The 24530-nt window shown below is 41.2% G+C and overlaps 1 protein-coding gene across 1 annotated transcript in view; it reads right to left on the minus strand.

Annotated features, from left to right (window-relative positions):
- ANXA3 (annexin A3) overlaps positions 1-24530 on the minus strand; it is a 32209-nt gene that overhangs the window by 4092 nt on the left and 3587 nt on the right. Inside the window, exons 3-12 of the mRNA XM_007431962.4 lie at positions 18997-19084; positions 16773-16867; positions 16019-16132; positions 14986-15076; positions 11222-11301; positions 10125-10181; positions 8682-8775; positions 7880-7975; positions 5773-5831; positions 3466-3588 (exon numbers count right to left, since the gene is read on the minus strand). Of these exons, the coding sequence (XP_007432024.2) occupies positions 3466-3588; positions 5773-5831; positions 7880-7975; positions 8682-8775; positions 10125-10181; positions 11222-11301; positions 14986-15076; positions 16019-16132; positions 16773-16867; positions 18997-19084 (897 nt within the window). The remainder of the gene's footprint in view (positions 1-3465; positions 3589-5772; positions 5832-7879; positions 7976-8681; positions 8776-10124; positions 10182-11221; positions 11302-14985; positions 15077-16018; positions 16133-16772; positions 16868-18996; positions 19085-24530) is intronic.

The following is a 24530-nucleotide window of genomic DNA, read 5'->3' on the forward strand; positions in this document are numbered from 1 at the left end:
ACTTTAACAGCATCACCTTTTAGTATTTTAAATAACTCAGCTGGAATACTGTCATCTCTGCTAGCTTTGTTAGTAATGCTTCCTAAGGCCCACTTGACTTTGCTCTCTAGGATGCCCAGCTCAAGGTCAGTGATCACACCAGCATGGACATCAGGGACATTAAGATCTTTCTTGTATAGTTCTTCTGTGTATTCTTGCCATCTCTTCTTAATTCTTCTGATTCTGTTAGGTCCCTGCCTTTTTTGTCCTTTATCATGCCCATCTTTGCACTAAACGTTCCTTTGATATCTCCAATTTTCTTGAAGAGATCTCTAGTCTTCCCCATTCTATTGTTTTCCTCAATTTCTTTGCACTGTTTATTTAAGAAGGCCTTCTTATCTATCCTTGCTATTCTCTGGAAATCTGCATTCAGTTGGTTATATCTTTCTCCTTCACCCTTGCTTTTCGCATTCCTTCTTTCCACAGCTATTAGTAAAGCCTTATCAGACAGCCATTTTGCTTTCTTGCATTTCTTTTTCTTTGGGATGGTTTTAGTTGCTGCCTCCCGTACAATTTTACGGACCTCCGTCCATAGTTCTTCAGGCACTCTGTCTACCAAATCTAATCCCCTAAATCTATTCATCACCTTCACTGTGTACTCACAAGGAATATGATCTACATCATACCTCAGTGGTCTACTGCTTTTCCCTACGTTCTTCAATTTAAGCCTAAATTTTACAGTAAGAAGCTCATGATCTGAGCCACAGTCAGCTCCTGGTCTTGTTTTTGCTGTCTGTATACAGCTCCTCCATCTTTGGCTGCAAAGTATATAATCAATCTGGTTTCGGTATTGACCATCTGGTGAGGTCCATTTGTAGAGTCATCTCTTGTGTTGTTGGAAAAGAGCATTTGCTATGACCAGCTTGTTCTCTTGACAGAACTCTATTAGCCTTTGCCCTGCTTCATTTTGTACTCCAAGGCCAAACTTGCCTGTTATTCTGATTATTCCTTGACTTCCTACTTTAACATTCCAATCCCCTATGATGAAAAGGACATCTTTTTTTGGTGCTAGTTCTAAAAGGTATTGTAGGTCTTCATAGAACTGGTCAACTTCAGCTTCTTCAGCATCAGTGGTTGGGGCATAGACTTGGATGACTGTGATTTTGAATGGTTTGCCTTGGATTCGCACTGAGATCATTCTGTCTTTTTTGAGGTTGTACCCCATTATTGCCTTTTCCACTCTCTTATTACTATGAGTGCTACTCCATTTCTTCTAAGGGATTCTTGCCCACAGTAGTAGATATAATGATCACCTGAATTAAATTCACCCATTCCCGTCCATTTTAATTCACTGATTCCCAAGATGTTGATCCATGGGGTTTTCTTGGCAAGGATACTGGAGTGGGTTGCCATTTCCTTCTCCAGTGGACCACATTTTGTCAGAATTCTGTCATGATCTGTCCATCTTAGGTGGCCCTGCACGGCATAGCTCATGGCTTCACTGAATTATGCAAGCCCCTTCGCCACAAGGCAGTGATCCATGAAGGGGACATAATCACTAGAGGGCAACAAAAGGCTTTCAATTCCTCTCTGCTGCCATCTAGTAGTTGTGCAGATTTTTCCATCCCAAATATGGAAATGGCCTTAAACTAAGTCCATTTTATACTCAGCTGGAGGAATCCCTATGATCAGCAGATATCAAGGCAGCAGAATTACCGCCCCAGAAGATAAATTCCAAGGAGATCACCATATATTCCTTAGTTAAAATTTATCCAACTTTAATGTGATTTCTTCTTATTATGTTCTTGCTGCAGCAACTTTGTGTGTCAGGCTGGGCTAAGACAGAGCAACTGCCCCAAAGTCACCCAAAGACCTTCAGTGGCTAAGGATGGATTTGAACCTGAGTCTGCCTAGTGCCAGCCCAACACCCAATCACTACACAGACATGCCTCATATTCCTTACCTCTGAAATGGAGATGTATTGCAACTTTTTCAAAGCACTCTGATTTTATTTTAGTAGTTTTAGTTATTTAGTTATTGAAAGTTTGATTTCCCATTTGGAACAAGCAAGCATATAACCCAGCAATCCATGGGGCACCTGACTGATTTCAATGATATTTTCAAACCTACGGAGGGTTGAACTTGTTTAATAACAATATCAGTCACAGGATAAGACAAAAACTGTCCGAAATTCCATATCCATTGCTGGGCCAAGTCAATATTTTAAAAGTGCCCCCAAATGTTTGTGTGCTTTCTCAGTGTTACACTCTCTACTGCAGTGTTTCTCAGCCTTGGCAGTTTGAAGATGTATGGACTTCAACTCTCAGAATTCCCCACACAGCATGCAATTCTGGGAACTGAAGTCCACACATCTTCAAACTGCCAAGGCTGAGAAACACTGCTCTACTGACACCAACTTTGGGGTTGCCTGTCTTACCCAATTCCACAGCACACAGCCTTGTCAAAACACTAGCACAAAATCCCTCTGAGTAACAAGAATGTCTGAAATCCATAGCGTTCCACAATTTGCTCTGTAATGCTCAGAACATTCACTAACGCAATGAAGACAGAGAGACAGAGAAAGACCAAGAGAGAATTCATCGTATTGTCGAAGGCTTTCACGGCCAGAATATGATGGCTGGTGTGGGTCTTCCGGGCTGTGTGGCCGTGTTCTGGAAGTTTTGTTTCCTAACGTTTCACCAGCATCTGTGACCGGCATCTTCAGAGAGCAGGAGCACAGACAGGAGCAGTTCTCTCTGTGCCCAGGACAGCATCTGTGACCGGCATCTTCAGAGAGCAGGAGCACAGACAGGAGCAGTTCTCTCTGTGCCCAGGACAGCATCTGTGACCGGCATCTTCAGAGAGCAGGAGCACAGACAGGAGCAGTTCTCTCTGTGAACACGGCCACACAGCCCGGAAGACCCACACCAGCCAGAGAATTCATCATTTGTCAACTGATATCACAAAATCCATTGATGCAGAATCGAGAAAACCCTTCCTTTAACATTAGCAGCAAGCGGGGGGAGAGGGAGGAATTGCTTTGCTGCTGAAGTGACCCATTCCCCTGGTTTGCTCACTGAACATTTTCAGCCCCCTTAAGCTGCCTATCATGTTAAGCCATAAAATGGTTTGCTTGGCTGCAGCTTAGTTTGCTGCATGAACCTGGAGAACCTGCTTCATTGTGAACAAGCTTTGTTTGCACTAATACACAAAGCTAGTCTTCCTGGTAACAAGGGTAGATCAACAAACTAGGAGTGGTTTGTTTAACGTATTATCCAAATACTTGAAATAAGCAAGGATCCGGGTTTGTTGCATCTAAACAAGCTGGATTAGTCAGCCAGGAATGCACCACGGTTTAAAATCTTCACAATAAGCCAGAATCCTCCAGCATCCTGCCTTACTGTTGCTTACAGTTTGCAGTTTCTGCTTACCCACACGGTCAGAGAAATTTGGAGGGTAATTGAAAAATGAATTGCAAGTACTCACACTAATATCAGAATATAGAGATTGTCCATAGAGGTTCTTATATTCCTCTCGAATATCCAGAAGATCGATTTCTGACCTAGATACTAGAATTCTACTCAATGTGAATTCATCAGTACCAGGTCCCTATAAACAAGGGAAAAAACCCCATTAAATATGAGCTTTTAGCTGAGATTTATAAATTCTGCTTTCAAAAAGGCAGCATGTAAACACACACATTTTTACACCACAGAGCAAAAACAGCTTTAAAGATCCAAAATGCATGCAGATTATTTTTAAAACCCAAAAAGCTATGGCATTTAACCAGTATTTTAAAACTGGGGATCCCAAACAGGCAATTAAGAAAAGTGAGCTTTATCTAAGTATTTATGCTCGGTTTTCTCTATGACGATCTAAGGCTGCCTTCCATATGTGCTGGACTACAACTTCCAGAATGTCCAACCAGCAGGTCTGCTGGTGGGGAGTTATGATCCCACCATCTGGAGGGAGCAGGCTGGGGCGAGGCTGGGCTAAAGGTTAGGGCTGAACACTCACGTCCTTTGGATGTGTCTCTTAAAATCCTCTCGTATGCAGGGAAATTGGGGCTCTGCCATTTATCCTGCTTTGGCCCTCATCTTGTTACTTTCCTCCTCCATCTCAAGGGGCACATCTAGAGACTTCATTGCAGTAAGCAAAGGAGGGAGATAAACCACTCATTTAGGGAACTGAAAGGGCACCCAGGGTCTTTCCCCACGACACTGGGAGATTTAAAAAAGGATGCATGTCCTCGATCAGAGAAGGAGACCCAGCACAGACAACACCAGTGGTGAATTGGGCCTTTTCAACTCAGAGGTGACTGTTCCAGTCCCTCATGCCCCAACCCTCAGAATAGAAAACACCTACAGATAGTCCTCATTTAGCAACCACAATTGGGACCAGCAACTTGGTAGTTAAGCAAACCAATTGCTACATGAAACTGCAACTGTTCTTACAATCTTACTTCAGCTTTCCTTTGCTTTATCAGCAAAGGTCATAAATGTGAGGATGGCTGCAAAGTTGCTTTTTCATTACCGTCGTAACTGTGAAAGGTAGCTGTATGAAGCAGTTGCTAAACGAAGACTACCTGTATTAACATATACAAGAAATCTCCTGATCGTGGCTCTTTTTCTGCGCTGTGCTGACCCTGGTGACTGAATTAACTCATTTTCTGGATTTGCACAATCCAATGAATCAAGTGATCAAAAACCTAACCATGATTTAACATTGACCAAGTTTAGCATGTTGTGCAAATGCATTGACTGTTGACCAGGTTAAATATGTGGCATGATCTCAGTCCCAGAGTCATTCCCCTGGTCCATCCATTCTAATTCTCATCATTCTTATTACAGGTAGTCCTTGACTTACAACCGCAATTGGGACCAGAACTTCCATCGCCAAGTAATGCAGCTGTTAAGTGAGTCGTGCCCAATTTTACAACTTTTTTTACTCTGTCATTAAGCAAATCACTGTGGTCATTAAGTGAACCACATGGTCATTAAGCAAATCTGGCTTCCCCCACTGACTTTGCTTGTCAGAAGTCCCCTGGGAAGGTCGCAAATGGCGATCACGTGTCCCCGGGATGCTGCAATCAACATAAATACATGCTGGTTGCCAAGTGCCTGAGTTGTGATCACATGACCATGGGGATGCTGTGACAGTTGTAAGTGCAAGGACTGGCCATAAGTCACTTTTTTCAGCACTGTCATAACTTTGAACAGTCGTTAAATGAATAGTCATAAGTCAAGGACTACCTGTACTGTCCTCTTACACCATTTCAGGATGGACAGCCACAAGAAACGGGGGTAAATAATGTCATCCACATAATGATCCTCTGCAAATGACGCAAAATACACACTTTGCATTATTTGTGCAACAACACCATGTGTGTGACATTATCACGGATTCTACTAAATGCTGAAGCATTCAAGCAGGCTTTTCCAGGAATCCTGCGCTTTGCTTGGCCTTGCACACCAAGCCTGATCTCATGCCTACAGAAACCTGAGAAAGTGTTTCCGGAGATACGGGCATCAGATTCTCCAGTCAAAACAACAACCCTCTGTGTTTACATGGTGACTTATCTCAAGGTGATCATCAGCTGAATCAAGCAGAAGGCTGTAGTTTGCTGCGAGAACAACCAATCTGCGGGTTTCAACCTTCCATCACCCTTACCTAGAGAGAACCCTGTTTGAAATAGTAAAGAACTGCCAGCTGGCAATGCAGGCACCATTCAGCTACGTGGTTGGTGGTCCTTGATGACTTGACTTTGGGCAAGGAAAACTCATACATTCTCACCTTCATGCATTTGTTCAGCTTTTCAGCAAAGAAGGCAGGGGCGTTATTTGCACACTTCACTATGAAAAGAGAGAAGAAGAAAAAGAGTGGAATACAGACCTTGTATACTGTCTGGTTACACTGTGAGCAAGTTTGGAATGCAAAGCAGAAAATATCCCGGTGAATTATTTAAGAGTTTGCAAATCATCCTGCAAATTAGATGCATGAACAAGAGGTGGGAAGTACATCTAACAATGAAATCCATACATAAATAAAATATTAACCTGCGGGTTGGCACTTGATTACAATCGTTAGCACGGTTTCCTTATTACAACCCTCTTGTGCATATTTTTGTAATTTACATCCGCAGAGTTGTTTGGGCAGATTTCATCAGATAAAGAGCGAAAGCACGCTATCAAAATGTAACTGACCTTCCCTTTTTGTGCAAATTGGAAATTATATTTTGGGGTGGGAGAGTAAAGATGTACCTTTGCCTTTGGGTGCGCCATATGTTTTAAGATTAAGTCTGCCCTCTGCCTATTTAAAAATGCTAAAAATGCTCAGACTAAGAGCTAGTAAGGAGAAAATGCTTGTGAACAGACCTCAGCCGGAGGGTTAGGAATCTATTTTGTGTTATGAAGTTCCCACTTTTGGTGGCAAACCAAAGGGCTTTGCAGGGATAGCGAAAGTGGTACTCACTTCTTCCATCATATTTGTATACAGCCACGGATGCCTAACCATACCAAAACCCAAGACTATTTATGTATTTATTTGTTTATTTATTAAATTTGTATGCCACCCATCTCCCCCGGAATGTGACTTTAAAAGGATTCTAAACTCAAAATGTCCTAATGAATACAGGTAGTCCCTGGGTTGAGAACGCCCGGTTTACGGATGACCCATAGTTAAAAACAGAACCTATAGTAGCAAAATTCGAGTTAAACACACAATGATTCGAGTTAAATATACAGTGGTTCAAGTTCATTACACCATACTACTTACACAGTGTTATACAATAATACTGTTCCGGCTTCCATACAAATTCGACTTAAGGACAGACCTTGGGAACGGAACTCGTTCTTAAACTGGGGACTACCTGTAAAGTGCACCATTTCCTATGCTTCTGCCTTTGTTTAAAAGCCAATTAAGAAAACCAACTTGCTCTGTTAAGCAGAAATCAAAGCCCAATGAAATGCTGAAGGCACGAAGGATGGCAATTGATAAGGCACCCCATTCTATTTCACACCCACATCCCTTCTACCGGCCAGGTGCAGCTTAGTGTAGTGTGAAGAGCAACATCCCTAACTGGGGGGCAGGCAAGAGAAAGGAGCTGGAACCCCCAACTGCCACGGCTGGGGGAGAATATCTATGAACAGCTTCCAAAGAAACATCCCACTGCAATCTGGGTTTACAGAAGGGTTCGTTCTGGTTTGCAACATGGAAGCAGAAAGTGGGTTATCTGGAGGACTGCCTCTTCTAGTTGTTTCTACTCATCCTACCAGGTCTGACAAGAGGGGCACATTCTGGGTCCCCTCAATTAAAGAATGCCATTTAACAGGACCTGCCCTCTGGAACACCAAACCCCCCAAGATCAGATTGGCCCTGACTCTGTTGGGCTTGTGCAAGACACTGAAGACCCAGACGTATGGGGGTTGGGAGGTTAGATGGCCTACGGGATGAGATTTATTGTACTGTTGAATATTTATTTAGTTTGTTCTTGACCACCATTGTAGGCTTTTTACGTTTCACTGATACCATTTTTGGTGTTGTTTTTAAAGTGTTGTAAGCTGGCCAGAGTCACATCTGGGCAACTCTCATCACTGCCTCACCAGCATGGCCAAATCTTGAGAACTCTTCCACAGGAGTCAAAAACGGGAATTGGCATTAATTTTGAAGGAACAGCAAATTAAAGATGGGAGGCATAACTGGTGTTCCTTGGAATGCTTTTCATGCATAAAACAGGGAGGTGTCTTTTTCCCTTGTTTTTTCATTAGCCAATCACAAATACCCTGTGCAGATTTCCTTGAAAAAGTACAGGGCTGTGTATATGGAAAAGGATCAATCCGCCGTGAGATTTAGAAGGTATAAATACGCACACACTTGCCAGACCGCCTCACGCTTCTCTTACCGATGGCCAACAGCAGTTCTGCAAAATCCCCCGACGTCTCGTTACGTACGCTGTCCTCCATTCGCTTCCCGCTAAGATTTTTGTACTCCTCAAACGCTTAAGAAATGACAGAGGAGAACAATGCCAGCAGCGTAAGCTGCACATACTTTAAGATCCCTGAACAAAAGTCTGAGGCATTTGTATTTCTGCCTCCACAAGTTCTCACTCTTTTACAATATATATCCTATAACAGCCTGAAATCCTATTTTCCATGCTCTTTTTTTTTTTTTTTTTTAAGTTTCTAATCTTTAGGACTGCAAGATAGAAAACATGTCTAGGAAAAAAAGTGGTTGCATTCGAATGGCTTCTTTAATTTTTTGAGGAATAGATTTCCCTCCCACAGAAACACACACACACACTTTTCCAGCTTGGAAATTTTAAAAATCCATCACTTCAGGTACAGTCAGCCCTTTGAGATAGACCAGACCTGAACACCAAATTTATGGATACTAAAACTACTTTTATTATAGCGATATAGTAACAGAATCTGGCAAATCTGAATGTGCCTCCCCCCTCCCTGCCTTTATCCTAAAGAGAACTAGGGAGGGTCCAGCCTGAGACGCTTTCTCAAATTACATTCCTGCTTTGGACTCAGATTTCTCTTATCTGACCATTGCAGGTCCTCCTCCTCCTCCAGGTTTTTCTCACAATCCATTACAGGTACTAGGGCTGAGCTCTCACCTCTATCAATGTATCTAAACTGCAAGAAAAGCTAAATATGCCTAAATCTTATTTGAATGCAGAAGATAAATCAGTTTCTTACTGAGTCTGAGTTGAGAAAAGCTGCTGGAGGACAGAATATCGATAAATTGGGTTTCATCCGTTCCCCACCTCTTTTCACCAGCATTGTACAGGATCTAGAAAACAGGATTGAAGAGCATAAAAACTGTTGCTCTTTTGCCAGGCCTCTGTAACATTTCAAATAAGGTACACTGGGCAATTATCATGCCAATTATTTATACAAGGCTTTCGGAGATGGTCAGATTAAATCCTGCTGCTAACGCTACTCATTTGGCAGACAATTCAACTCATTTTAGAAAAACTGTCAGAAACGGCAAGCGTCAATTTCACTTCCATTCCAGTTCAGACCAGATCCTTCAAGATTTAGAGGCATAACTCGGCAAACTTCACCCAAAGTTTAAAAGCCTAAATGAGTAACATTTTGATGGGGTTGTCCATGATTAAAAAAAAAAAAATCAGTGAAGGTGATTCTAATCCTGGGGGAAAAAAAACACCAGTCATTGATGGAAACATTTTATATAGGGCTATATCTACTACTAGGTGATTATACTTTTCACATGCAAAAGTTAATACTGCTGTATGCCCAGAATTATGAATTTTATTTTACATTTCTAAGAGCAAACTCTTAGCCCTTAAGGCTGATCTCAGATAGTTATCTGCACGGTTGTTTGTCCTTCACCTAACTAACCGAAACAAACTCAAAAATAAGCAAATAAATCTCAGCAACATAGACAGATGGTCAACCAGGCTTTTCTGGCTACAGAACATTGAGTTTTGCTTTTGACAACGTAACAATAGTGCTGATAGATCAGCTCAAAATTACCCTGGAGTGGGGAAGAAGAAATCCCATTCCAAGAGGTTCAGACACAAAACAGAAATGTATAAAGTTGAGGACACCATCAAACAATTCCAGGACACCTGAAGGCTGGCCCAGTGGCACCCGCAAAGAGAGGGGAGGTTAAAACAAGTCAAGATGGAGCCCACCACTGCACGTCCAAAGACCTTTCCTTCTTTTTACGTGAGTGTCACAATGCAGGCACCCCTGGGCTATCACATCTGGGTTATCACATCTGGGCTGCTAAATCCACACAACCACTAGATGGCAGCAAAGAGATACAGAAAGCCTTCTTTGTTGCCATCTTGTGTTCTGCCATCTGGCTTTTTCAGACTAGATCACTGTTTCTCAACCTCAGGAACTTTAAGATGGGTGGACTTCAACTCCCAGGATTCCCCAGCCAGCATGCTGGCTGGGGAATCCTGGGAGTTGAAGTCCACCCATCTTAAAGTTGCTGAGGTTGAGAAACACTGGCCTAGATCTTTTAATATAGATAAATACAGCATTCTCAGGTCTAGATAGCTGCCTTCTGATTCAAGTTCAAAAAGCAGAAAGGACTTTTAACAATTTGGAGATTTAAAACAAAAAAAATAGGATCCTGTATCCAGCTCTTTTCCAAACTGTGATTACCTGCGCATCCCTCTTTGCTACTTCTCCATTGGCCTCTGGATTTTCATCTCTTCTGCCCTGTGATAGTATGGAGAAGAAGAAGAAAAAAACATGAGGAAAAACCCAATATGAGCACCCAAATTAAATATCATTCAGCATGATCCTGTATCCTCTGCAAGTAAGAAGATGCCTGATTCCTTGACAAAACAGTACTTGTTGCATTTCTGTTGCAATCCAGTTGTTTATAAAAATGCAGATTAGACAGGAATAACCAGACCAGGGTTATGATGGGTGAATCTCCCTTGACTTCAAACAGCAGAAGCTGAAAGATGGCAATTGAGGGCAACTTCAGGGAAGAAAAATTCAGAAAATTCATTTCCTTTTAACAACCACTGGGCTTCCCTCCTGTTTCTGGATTAATTCTCTGCAGTGCAGTGGAACTAGTCCTACCTGGCTGGGGAATGCTGGGAATTGAAGTCCACACACCTTAAAATTGCCAAGGTTGGGAAACACTGCTCTAGAGAATAGGCTAAAAGGATCTCCATTATTTTGCTGACCAGTATCAATCAGACTTCACCAATTCCTCCATGGCTGTAGCTTTTTTCTACTGCCCTGTGGTCACAGATCAATCTTCTTCAAGAAGAACACTGGAGAAGGGAAGACGTTGTGCAACTTCTCTTCTAGGAGTACAAACATGGAATGGCCTCACCATATTTTCAGCTCTGTCACATATTGTGAAAACGTGGGACACCATAGCTTCGGAGGAACGTTGGTGGCTATCTCACCCAACTTCTGGAATGACGTGGGAATTAGACCGAGACCTAGTTCTAGAACTGGAACGAGACCTAGTTCTAGAACTAGAACTGGGACTTATAACTGGAACTTAGACTTCGAACTAGACCACTTTTATTTAAAGACATCCAAAGAGGGAGGAGAGCATACCCTTTCAGAAGTAGCAAGGGCAATCTATTGGAATGAATGCCCGGATAGGAATTAATATAACATGTTTAAATTAGCTCATTTGTGAATAGCTGCATCACAAGATGGCCTTAAAATAAGATGCATTACTTTAGGCAACTGCAAGGTCATTTACACAAATCTGCTAAAAGCTCCCTTACATCAAGCAGGGCCATAAGAGTTCTTTTGAAGTCTCCTGACGTGTCATAACCGATGTCCTCCCTCAGGCTGGCCCTATAAACTGGAACCAAAACAAACACACAGAGTTAGTGATACTTGCTTAAATAAGGAACACTCTGCATGAATAGCCAGGCAGATTACCTACTGTCAATAAACATTATCTAACTGTTGTCTTGATAAGACCAGAGAAGCCCCACTACATGACTTCTGATGCAGCCCTGTTCTGATGGAAGCTGTACATCCCTCCTTACTCAAGGTCAGCACGCGGAAAGGCCATCCTATCTGCAAAGCTTTTAAGCACAGATCAGACTGAATAATCCTGCCTGTTATCTTGTTCCGTCGCTAAAGAGCTGACAAACAGAAGATCTCTGGCTTATTTTGCATTGCCTCTATAGTGCAGGTTCTTTAAAATGCTAACTGTATAAGCCAGAGGAGGAATTGATAAGCGGCATAAATCAGGTGTCATCTGAATGTTTGAGCTTCCTCTGCTGTAGCCAACTTAGCCTGTGGGAAAAAGCTGTGGAGTAGTAATCCAAAATATTTGTCATTCCTAGGGTCATAATGAGGTTTTTATGATACTTACAGTGTTACTTGTGTGTTTTAATCGACAGACAAATATAGGGTTTTAACTTTTATTATTCACATTCTGAACTAAGAGTTCCAACCATTCATGCATTCCTACAACCGTGCATACTGACTCAACTGGCCAGGCTAGGTTTAAGTTCCAGAAAAATCATGGCAGGATAACCAACGTGCACAGTACTTTATTTGGTACCATGGCTACAAAGCTACAATCCACACACATTTACATACCTTCCAACAAGGCATGACCAGTCCATCAAGGCTTGGTAGTGCCATATGGGCACTTTTCTCACACCAACTGGTTCTTTCTTCAATGACAAGAGTGTCATTGCTTCATCTAGATTGCATGGGAGCTATCTGTTCTGGATGGACTATCTTTCGCTGTAAGAACATGTTATCATGCTCCACAGGCTGAGTAGGCTGCAATCTTCCTATACAAACCAACCTTTCTGCCTTTTGGGCCTGCTATGGGCCTCATGAACTGTATCCTTCCTGCATGCCCATTCATACCTTCACACATGCCTGGCACAATATCTATTAACAGAGGAACCAATTAACTACAAACAATATATGAATGATAACTATATAGTAATTCTGGAAACAGTATGATGATACCAGAGGGCCCTACATTGGCTACCTCTATGTCCAAATGCTAGTTTCAGAAGAAGACTTCCTCCTAAATCCAAAGGCAGAAAAGGGTTAAATTTCTAACCTACCAGTTCCTTCCCAAATGATGTACTTTGCAGTTACAAAAAGTGGGCAAAGATTCACCTGTTGTTTGGCCACAAATCCTGCCAGTGGAGAGTCTCAAATTCACACAGAGCTCAGAAATGATATGGAAGGACTTTCTCCAATGCCCATGATTACAGTACCCTCCCCCCCCCCATCAACATGGCCATGATAGACCAAGGACCTTTCAAACCCTTAGGTCAGAGAAGATTGGCTTAGATCTCCCAACATTTCTTCCCACAACCTTTGTGTCTCTTGGTACTTCTGCATACAGAGGCTTCTATTGGGTTCCTTGTGCATCTTTTTTTCAATCAACTGAAAGAAATTAAGATCACGCAAGAGATATTCATTCCTCCACACTCCCCCAACTGAGGGTCTTAATGATAAGCTCCATTAATGCAGTAGAGAATACCTTGCAATCTTACATGTGCCAGATAATGACACTTCTAGTAATTGTAAAAACGGCTTGCTTATTTTGAGGTCAAGAAACCCATTTCTTGTTTCAACAATAGCATGTATTTTTAGCAATGACATAAAGAAGCAGGAATTAATTTATCTCAGGATGATTATTGGTATATTATTATTATTTCTCTACAATATTCCAGATAAAAGATCAGTCAGAGAAAAACAATTATTTCTGGAGGTTTCCAAAGGTATTTCATAGCAAAACTGGAATTTCACCCTAGTATTCCTTGTTGCAAATCCAGGCTTTAAAGGAATTGTATTACATGGGCTCCAATCTGGCATAAATCATATATTCTTTGGGACAATTTTTATTTTGGGCTTTTTGTGATTTTTTTTTTTTAAAGCAAAATGTCATTGAGAATATAACCTATTTATCAGAAGACCCTTAACCTTTCCCCTGCTCTGAGCATCTTAACTGGTAATGGTGAAGTTAGCTCACTTAGTAATCCCATCTACAAATGGAGACTACTAATATTAAACTGCCTTTCAAGTTTGTAATCCATCAAATGTAAAATGCTCTGAACACTAAAGCATGTTCCATGGCCTAAGAAAGATTAAGCAAAACTTTCTCATCCAGTTTATTTGGCCTTCCCTTATGTGATGACCTCTATACATGTTTGGAACTACAACTCCCAGAACTGCCTTTGGCCATGGAATTCTGGGAACTGAAGTCTCAAGACACCTGAAGGGCACTCAGGTGGCCAATTTACAGGACCTCACCAAGCTGTTAACCTACATTCCTTCACTTGCAATGTCAGCAGAGTTGGGGTTTACTGAACCAGTCCATTGTGACTCAATCAGCTTGTTCTTCAATCCAAGCTTATTTGCTTTGCTCAGCTTAGACTACAATGCACTGGAGCAGGACATCTGACTCTATTCCCACTAGTGGGCTTTCTTCACCCTCACCAAGAGAACAGACATCCATCTTCCAGATATTAATCAATGCCACAGCTCTGAAAGAACTGTACCAACTCCAACTATTGGCTTGACTGGGCTGGCTGCATTCAATTTTCCAATCCATCTTGGTCAGCTTCTCTGCAATTCAGCAATTCATCTTCCTGAAGTGCAGCAGGATCTTTTGCTAGTGCCACTTATCAAAATAAAAGCTAGGGGGGACATGGGCCAGCTAATACTAATTCAACAGGATCTGACTTAATGATGGGAAGCCCATGGACTTCTGCATAAAATCCTTTAGATCAGAAATCCACAATTTTCTTCAGCTACAAACATGGCATGCCAAGAAAGAGAGCAGGATTCCAGTTGTTAACAAGGTTTCCAAGATTCCTAAGGGGTAAAATGGCACCTTAGATCTCAACAAGACAAAAGCACCCATTTTGCCCATGAAATCCCACTTAAATATGAAAAGAGGGGCATTTTTCACCCTACCCACTATGGTGGTTGCTTATATCAATGGCAGTTGGTGTCTTTCAGGGCCGATGGGCTGGAGACCAGGTTCATCATCAGTGGAGTAATGAGAACCGCTGCAACAGAGCCAACTAGATTGAAAGAGGAACCACAAGGGAGTGGGTGCTGCCTATCTAACTCAACCTCCTCTGCTTCACAACTCAGTCTGTCAGCCACTATGTCCACCAGGCCTGACCCAAGTTTATCCTCCACTGTACTTGCATTTGCAACGAATAGCTCCTGAATGTTGGCATCAGCCATGCTGTTGCTCAATGAACATCATCTTGGCTAAAGGGTTCTTCTCTAACCTTTTGCAGCAAGCTGTAGATGAGACCACCGCAGAGACTAGGGTGTAGAAGATGGATGCCTCCCATTCTGCACTTCTTGGCTGAGGCTTTCTAGGAATATAATATCCCTTTCCTGAGCCACTTTCCTTTCCAGACTGGTTGATTGGTTGGTTATTTATTTATGTATTAAATTTGTATGCCGCCCATCTCCCCCAGAGCTATTGCTGTATACGTGGCAAATATCTGGCTAGTAGCTATTCAGTCAAGGCAATTGTTACCTGTATAATAAGCCTGGGCTATTTCTTTGATTTGCCTGCTGGTTCGGGAAGCCAGGATCTCAATCAGCGCCTTCTCATTAGTTCCAATGCCCTGGCAAGAATCACATTAAAAAGATGCTAAATTTTCCATTCAAGATTTATGTAGATCCTATGGGTATCAAACATTTGGCCATTGCAGAAGCTGTCGCAACATGGCTAAAATTTCAGAACAAGAGAAAAGACCAAAAGAGATCATTTTGACATTAGAAAATTCATTCTGGCAGAAGAAAAATGGGCTGACCTCATCTTAGGGAAATGTTTGTAAGCGGATTTCAGCAAGATGGATCTACACGAGGGCTTACATTTTATTGAAATCACTGAAACTGAACCATGCTTGCACTGCATTTGTGATTAATGTAAGCACCCAACAAATTGTTGGTTAATTGTGTGAACTAACAAGAATAGTGGTAGATGAAAGAGCATTGATCAATTAACTCATCAATACATAACTGCTTGTTAAAAGTATGGATTTTAAAATGGAGCTGCCCTCAAGAGGAAAGGTGGGGAACACTGATGGCCTGAAGAGGGACAGCTACACTATCAATATTTTGCTGTTTTTCTTGGACAAATGTGAAACTGTGTATGTGTATATTAGGACTAAATCCAAAGAAGAGATATATTATACATAGGAAGTCATAGAGCTGAAAGTTATAGCCTTGCCTGCTGCTTTCTTTGCAACAGTACTGCTGAAGAGGCTAGCTACTCCTTAGTTTATGGAGTGGCTTGCCTCTTCAGTAAACAATAAATACAATAAAAAAAAAAAAAGCAAAAAGCTTCAGTTGTACAAATGACCACTTTCCCCCTCTTTCTTCCAGAAAATTTTATTTTGATTCCCCCCCCCACTTGTCAGAAAAAGGCAACTGTATTAAGAAGCATTCACATAAAAGGAGAGTGTGACAGAAAATTGTATTTCCCCAAAACAGAATCAAGTAAGAACTTGTGGCAAGCTGAGTTAGGGTTAAGGTTAAGAGGAAAACCATCCTTGTCGACTTACTCTGACGGTTTTGTTAATTTGTTCAGCATCAAATTCTGCAGGAGGCATTACAAGAGCTACCAGGACACGCCCAAAATCACCTGAAGTATCTTCTTTCAAAGCTTCTTTCAGATCCTTTGAAAAGAAAAGTAAAAGGTGGAACCACGAATAATTCTCACTGTCAAGAATCCTGGACAGCTTCAGCAATCCTTCCCAATCCAGCATGCTCCAGATGTGTTGAACTACGCTCCCATAAATCCCAACCGTCATAGCTGGGGATCATAATTTTTTTAGTCCACAACATATGGAGAGCATCCAGTTGGGGAATGCTGCAAGGCAGGTCCTGATAGTGTCTCAATTTTACTGTTGAGAAAATGTATCCTACCAAAACTATTTTTTTCCCCTTTACTTTAGTTCTCAATGAGAAATTGAAAGTCTTGGCTGGACTGTGTCACCTCAGATACTATTACTCTGCAAAGTCTTGACTGGACTATACCACTTCAGACATAAGCCCCCTGCAAGGTATTTTTGGGCAGGATGACATGATCTCAAGGATCTGAACGTTTATTTTCACTGGATTTTTCTTCCTTCTTTTCCTTTTTCTAAGGAGGAACAGAAGAATCCCCTTCTCCTAGAGAACTCCTCTAATTACTCTTCCAGAAACTAGAATTGCCACACCAATTGCCACGATGACTCAGTGGCTGGCAGATAATGGAGCCCCCGACCCTCCAAGCCCCCCCTTTACCATTTCGCCATATTTCTCAAGGATGCAGACCTTTCCAGTGTAGTCTTTGAACTCTTTAGCTATCAGCTGCCGCTGAGCATTAGATCTCCCTGTTAGGATGTTGATCAGCGATGTTTCATCTGTGCCTAAAAGCAAAATTAGGAAAGGAGTCAGCTAAGAAAGAGGAAGATTCTTGAATCCTGGAGTAAAACATGTTGAACTTCAGTGACGGGCAACCTGTATCCCATTCTCAAGTTTTCTTTACAAGGAAACTTCACTTTAATGGACTGTTGGGAGGGAGGGTCTCTTACTCTTAAAAACAGAGGTGTGTCATGGGGATGATTCACAATGTTTGCATAATGTTGCCACCCAGAATCATCAAGCGTGTTGTAAAAAGAAGATAAATTCATCTGGTGCCTTTAATTTGGGCATTTTGTGGTTATGCATTTTTGTTTGTTTGTTAGTCATCCAGTAGTCATCTGGACTCCTTTGCATGTAACAGATTGGTCTGTTATTTTGGGTGGATGTCCAGATGGAAATTTGGTCCGCTGCATCTGAAGTCCATTAAATGGGGGTCCATTAAATTGAGATTTTGCTGTAATTTTAACAATAACCTGGACAGAAAGAGCCCAAGGGGATCCTCCTAATTCCCCTCCCTGCCAATGCCACCCCATCCCTTCAACTGGCTAGCTGATCCTTCTAGGACACTCGTTTTGAAGATATTCCAAGAGGAGCTTTGTCACATGGTTGTCGTGGCTTCCTGTACAACTAGGTGCTGCATCCCCATTACAACAGGTTGTTCTGGGTTGGATCTAGGGGAGCATCTATGATGATAAACAGATCAGGGGCTGAGGTCTTCTTGTGCAGTGAAGCTGCTGCCCCAGGAAGGTATGTCAGAAAGCCAACATGGGAAAGTAGGAGGATTTTGAACCTGATGTTGGTAGCGCCTTTTCCAACAAATCATTTTTTATTAAGATCGATATGTTTTCATGAACATATCAACAACTTCAACAGATGCACCTGATGATGATTTTTTTGCCACCACAGACTAACACAGCTCTCCTACAATGCCATCCTGATGCCATTTCATTACATTTAATAATAGGGTCAGCCCCAAATCTGGGCTTCCCAGGAATAGATGCTATTTGTCCCTGCCTGGGGATAAAGAATTAGATCAGTGTTTCTCAAACTTGCAACTTTAAGACATGTGAACTTCAACTCCCTGAATTCTCCAGCCAGCCATGCTGGCTGGGCAAGTCTGGGAGTTGAAGTCCACATGTCTTAAAGTTGCCAAGTTTGAGAAACACTGAGTTAGATGCTAGCCAGTCTCTCTGTCAAGCTCCACATTGCTGGGCAAGATCAAGGAAGTGGGAATTAACACAGACTTCAGGAAGGTGTCTTTAATGCTAGAATTAGGGGTAAATCTTGGAAACTGTGAAAGGAATTTCCAACCCTCATTTATTAATGAGTTCATTGCAGCAGAAGCCCTTGGAGCGTTTTGAACTGTTTCTTCCCAGGACTTTTTCCAGTCTGGACTGAGCTGTTCTTTATGAGATAAGTTACCTACAGATTCTCGTCCTATCTCTTAGTTGTTTATGTCTAACATTCCTTCCATTACTCTCTGAACATCCCCACACTCTCTCTCACCCTTGGTAGTGTAGTCACCATTGGTATTTGGATATTTTTGGGAGGACCTATTTGTTGTATTTTTGGGATGATCTACAGTTATAACAAATAGATCACAGTCTTGGAAGGTATCTCAGAGATCACGTAGATCAACTCCTCTGAGGATGAAGACAATCTACTGCTCAAGCCCCCCAATGGATTAACCATCTAGCTTCATATATATATATATATACATACACACACACACACACACACACACACACTCTGTGATGTAATTTCCACATTCAATATTCCTCTGAATCCAGAATGCCTGAGATAAGCAGCAGATGACTTCTTGGCTTGGTTTGGGAATTTAAGTAACAGTTTGTGGATTTTAAATTATCATCATATGGAACAACTATGCTTCCAGAATCTCCTTCTCCTCCTCAAGTCCTGATGACTTCAAGGATACCTCTATGCATTCCTCTTTGCAAAATGCAGAAATAGCTTGTCACATCTTCCTCTTCCCAGTCTACAGCCTACAGCCATTTGTTCATGGTCCCCCATACACACACTAATCCTACTTTGGTGGCCAGAAGCCGCAATCCAACAGGAGATAGATTATCTAACCCAACCTGTCTTCCTTTCCCAAAGAAAACAGGATGTTTACCCAGTCCTTGAACTGCTGTCTTAATCGCCTCTGCATCTTTTGAAGCACTGAATCCAGGATAATCATGTATTGTTCCTCTAGAACCAACCTAAAAGAAAAGAGATGACATTGGACAATTGCACAATGACACTGGATTCAAGGTCAAGAAATGCACAAAGCAAACAGGATTACAGGCTGTACTCAGTAGGAGAACACATGCTTTGCATGTCAAAGGTCATGGGTTCAACCTCAACATCTCCAGTTCAAAACATGTTGGTAAGTGGCAGGTTAACACAATGCCTCAAACCCCAAAAGCACCATCAACAGAGTAGAAGAAGCTGAGATTCATGGGACAACGATCTCATCTCACTGAGGTCATCTATAGACTGTATGGAAGTGTAGAGAGATAGAGGAAAGAAGGAAGGGAGAATGGGTGGTAGAGTATCACTCTAGTATCCTGGTGTTAGACCAGGAATGGTGAGATCTAGGTTCAAGTGCACCTTTAGCCATGGACAGACTTAGGCTTGCATTCTCTCTCAGCCCAAATAGACATGCAAGGAAAAGAGATAAAAAGTAAACCAGATTCCTGGGTGAAGTGCTGCTCTCTGACAACCAGAGGGCCCAGAATCAATGTAAGAATTAGAAAATGGCAAATCAGATCTATTCTCGGATATATTTTTTTTACACCAACTTAACCTTTTCAATTGCACCTATGAAAAGACATTGGTGCAATTGAAAATGGAAAACCAGCCAATTCTGGATTTTAAAGCCATCTTTTTGAGAGCAGTGTCACATTGAAAAGAAATCTTCCAGGTTTTTTTCCCAGTTGTTCAGTAAAAAAATAGAAATCTACCACCTTTTTTAAAAAATAGGAAACACTGAAATAGGATACTAAGAAAAGTGCAACCATATAAGTCACCTTCGGCCTTTTACGGCCGAATCATCAAAAAGCTGATTTATTCAGTTCTTATAAAATAAGTCTGCCAACGAAAGAGAATTCCTGGCCTTTTGTTGATACCAACTGTTGTATGCGCATAAGAGGATATAAATAATTCACCTGGGTGTGGAGAAAGAAGAAACAGCAAGAGTTGATATGAACTCAGCCTTTCAGGAATGTTGACTTAGTTCTGCTATTCAAAAATTTAAAAAGAACCCTGCCTGCACAACACACAGGTTCTAAATGTGCTCTAAATAAATGACAACCCGGAAGAATAAAAGACATAGATATGAATGAAATGAACCCCCACTCGTCTGCATTGCAGTGTGGATTTTGCACATGAACACAAAAACACCCAGAGCCACAGCAAACTACAATCAATGTTCCATCAGGGAAGGAATCCAGCTGAAGCCCCATTGATTAGGAATCAGGGAAGTTCATCAGCAGTTGGGCATGGCAGATTTTCCACCAATAAGCCGAGAGCCACTCCAAACAACCTGCCATTTCCACATTTCACGTTTCTGCAACTGAGCAAAATTCCCTGAGGTCTGCATTTGGGTGTGCAGGACAGGTTTCTGGCGTTGGAAATGCATCCCACTGCAGAACGGTGTTGCCTTGCTTCTGGATTTTTCCTACAAGCTGCTTAGGTAAAATAAAGGGCTTTGATCATGATGCAACAGCGGCAGGTCAGTGAGGATGGGACCCTCCAGAAGGCTCCCAAAATTCCCTGCTCGAAAGACAGGCTAGGCAGGAATTCCCACAGCAAGGGGATGGTCAGAGGTAATACAATAAGGTTCCATTATATGCAGATGATGTGTTATTTTTATAGCTAGATAAGGAATTTCTATTCCTAATCTCCTTTCGCTAATACAGAACTTCAGCATCCGGTGTGGCTGGAGTAAATGGGAACAAATGAGATGAGATGTCAGTGGGTTACCACAAAATTCTTGACAAATGCAAAGAGCCAGGGTCAGAGATGAAGGCTGTAACCGCATCATTAAAGCCCTGCTCATTTTTGGACATATTAATTTTTTTAATTCTTTTTTTCCCTTTTATTGTAATGTTATAAATCTTGATACATGGTATTATTTCAATGCAAATTTCAATGCAGTAATATGTATGTCATATGATTGCTGTTACCGAAGTTCTATTATTTAGGAAGCTCAAAGTATTGAAAATAAAAAGAGAGAAGTAAACATTTTATCAGTATTAATTGCAGTTTAGGATATCAATATTACAAACATGACATATTAACTTTTTTGGCATTCCCCCCTCCCCCCCACACACAGGGGACATTTCTGCAGAGATGGGTTTTAGGTTGTGTTCAGGCTCCTTTGAACTTTTCTGGGGTGGTGGTTTTCAGGGTCGGTCTCAGGATATGGTCAAAAAAGTCAAGATGGTGGCCACAATGATGTGGTTGCTGTCCCATTTGTTTTTTATGTGCATCATACTCAAAAACATACACGACACACGTGAAAACACTCAACACACCTAAAAAACACAAATGACGTACATAAAAAATAGGCAGAGCTCCAATTGTGTCATTGCAGCCATCATCTTGACTTTTTTGACTACAGCCTGCAGATACTCCTGTTGGTATTATAAGAATTCCCTGGGAGGTCTCTTAACTGGTCAATGTCAGTTTATCCCCTGTTTTTGTGTAAATGAAAGTATCTACACAGATGGCCCAGAATTCCTTTGAGTATTTGTTGTAAGATAAATATAATTAAGATTAATTTAACTCCAAGGTTATTTTCCATTTTGGCAGGTTTTCCTATGTTATTCCATCACATTATTTTCAAGAGCTTTACAGGATATTGAATACATTTTGGAAGGTTTTCCCCTGAGTTTATACAGAATGCCATCTTTAATCTTTTATTGCTTCTATTTTTAGTGCTGGGGGGTGATTGCTATGTTTATTGATGGTGTTTGTTAGTTTTGATCTGGGTTTAGATGTGACCATAATTGTTATAAATTCTTCTCTCTAGCTACATAAGCCACTGAAAGTCATTCTGTGAGAGGCAGAAATGAGTTTAATAAATCAATTAATATTTTTTAACAAGGGTATCCTGCAATTTTTCAACACAAGCATTATAATTATCTGCTGCGAAAGGTGGATTTCACATTCCACACTTTCAGGCTTATCAATGGCATATACACTAGCTTCAATTTACCTAAAATCAGCCCTAAACTTTTCTGTTACTTTGGCAAGGCTAGCCCTCCTATTATTTATTTATTTAACTGCCTATTTAATTACAGGTAGACCTCGCTTACCGACCACCGTGTTTAGCGACTGTTCGAAGTTAAAAAGGCACTGAAAATGTAACTTTACAATCAGTCCTCACATTTACAATCAGTACAGCGTCCCGCAGTCACGTGATCACCATTCGTGCACTTCACAACTGACTTCCAACAAGCAGAGTCAATGGAGAAGCTGGCAGTGAAATCGCAAGCTACGGTCAGGTGATGTCTCGCTTAATGACCTCTCTGATTTGTTTAACGACTGCAGCAGAAGTGAGGTTGTAAGCCTGTTGCAGTCACATGAAGTCTTGCTTAGTAACTGTGTCGCTAAGCAAAGGAGTTGCTGGTCCCAATTGTGGTTGCTAAGTGAGGACTACCAGTATTTCAAGTCAAGCCCCATACAGTAGGGAATGGTTATGGAGACAAGAACTCCACGGACTTAAATAAGAAGTTTCAATGCAAGAATTAGGGGTAAAATGCTTGCAAACTGCAATAGGTACTCCAGCCAGCTTTGGTTAACTGAGTTCATCAAGATGGAATTTATTTGAAAGTTTTGAATCTCTTCTGGGGCGTTGTGCAATCCGGACTGAACTGGAGTTAGCTAAATAAGAAACTAGCAAACTCTGCCATCCCATTAATCGTTTATGTCTAGAGCATCTCAAGGTGGTTTGCAATAAAAACAATAAACAGACAAACAAGACTTAAAACAGTAGAAAACAGCAATATAGCAACAACGTTCAATCACTTCATCTGTCAAGAGTAAAGCAGGTGATTTGGGGTTATCATGGAAAGAAACAAAGGTAGCTATTTCAATTGATATTACTCTACTTTTATTGCATGATTTTATGCCTCCAGTGCCAAGATAACTTGGCCAATTTTGTAAGTAATCTGCATGTTGACTTGGGGAAGAAGACTATTTGTATTCAGTCTTCGGCAGCAAATATCTACATATATCTTGGTTTGTCAATATTTACTTAGAAAGAACTTGAACCACTATGAGGTATTTGCTACAAAGCCACGACTGTTGTTATTCTGAGGCATACTCCAGGCACACCCTTCCTGGTTTTAAAGACTTATTTTCTCATCCTTAAACAAAAATGCCAGTTTGGCAGCTTCGCCAGTGCCACAGACTCCTCTGTACTTCCCCCCAACCACCCCCCAACTATGGGAAACGATTCATTTGCAAAATTATTTGGAATTGCAGAGTAGTAGAAAGTGGCATCAAACTGCACTAATACGGATATAAAAATAGGGGTATTATTTCAGTAAAAATGAATTATCTAATCTATCCGTTAGCCTTGTCTAGAAAAAAAACAGCATGAAAACTACATGTTGGAATGGAGGTGCAAAAAAGGAAAACTGGATATAAAATGATGGATACAGTAAATAATTCTTTATGCTGAACAATCAAAATTTTACATAATCTGTGAGCACAAGAAGCTTGGTCTCTCTTCCAAGGTGAGATCACCCATTTGTGTTCATGGTACAGATCTATATACTACTAAAACTCTTATTGTGTTTGTCTGTCTGTACCCTCAAGTTAGCCCAAACGGTGCATTATAACGCAACAATTTTTGAATCAAGGTACCTAAAATCCACTAATTTAAAGAATGCCTAAAAAATCCAGGACCTGTGGAATTGAAATTTACACAATGTTCAGACCAGTTTTATTCACAAAGTTGTAGCCGTTGCAGCATCCCCATGGTCATGTGATTGTGATTTCTGACACTCCCTGCCAGCTTCCCACAAGCAAAGTCAGTGGGGAAGCTGGCAAGAAGTTGGAAGTCACTCCCGTCCCACTGCTTTTTTGCCTCCCCATAGTCATTCTGTTTATCTGTTTTGGCAAATAAATATTGACTTATTACTGAAGTTTGTTTGCCATTACAATTATTTTTCTATTTATGATATATATTCTTCTTAGATGATCACGGGACCATCCAGCATTGGGGTAAAAAAAATATGGTCTGTCTAAAATTTAATGTTCATTCTGGCCACATCAGACTGCCCAACCTTTCTGTCAAAGGATGACCCAACAGGTCACAGGGCTGTCTAGTCTGCATTAAAAATGTAAACATTTTCCTCCCAAATTCAAGGAGAAAAAGTCTGAGCATTACTACAGCTGATCAAAAACACATTTTCCCATGAGCACTTGCTTGATAAAGGTGACAAGATAAAGGACATTTTGTTCCATGTGATAATCAGCTTATCAAGATCAAATACTTGTTTGCATATACACTAAAGCTTAAATGGTACAGTCCTGGTCTTTTCCATTTAATTTCATTCTAAACTAATCTCCCAACCTGGCATATTTCAGAAGTAACACACTTGCACAATTTCCAATCCTACTATATGTGGAAGGCCCAAGTTGGGGAAAGTG

This window comes from Python bivittatus, unplaced genomic scaffold (genome assembly GCF_059951505.1).
Source record: "Python bivittatus isolate LINGU-HERP-01145 unplaced genomic scaffold, Pbiv_v1 ctg000070_np1212, whole genome shotgun sequence".
NCBI classification, from domain to species: Eukaryota; Metazoa; Chordata; class Lepidosauria; order Squamata; family Pythonidae; genus Python; species Python bivittatus.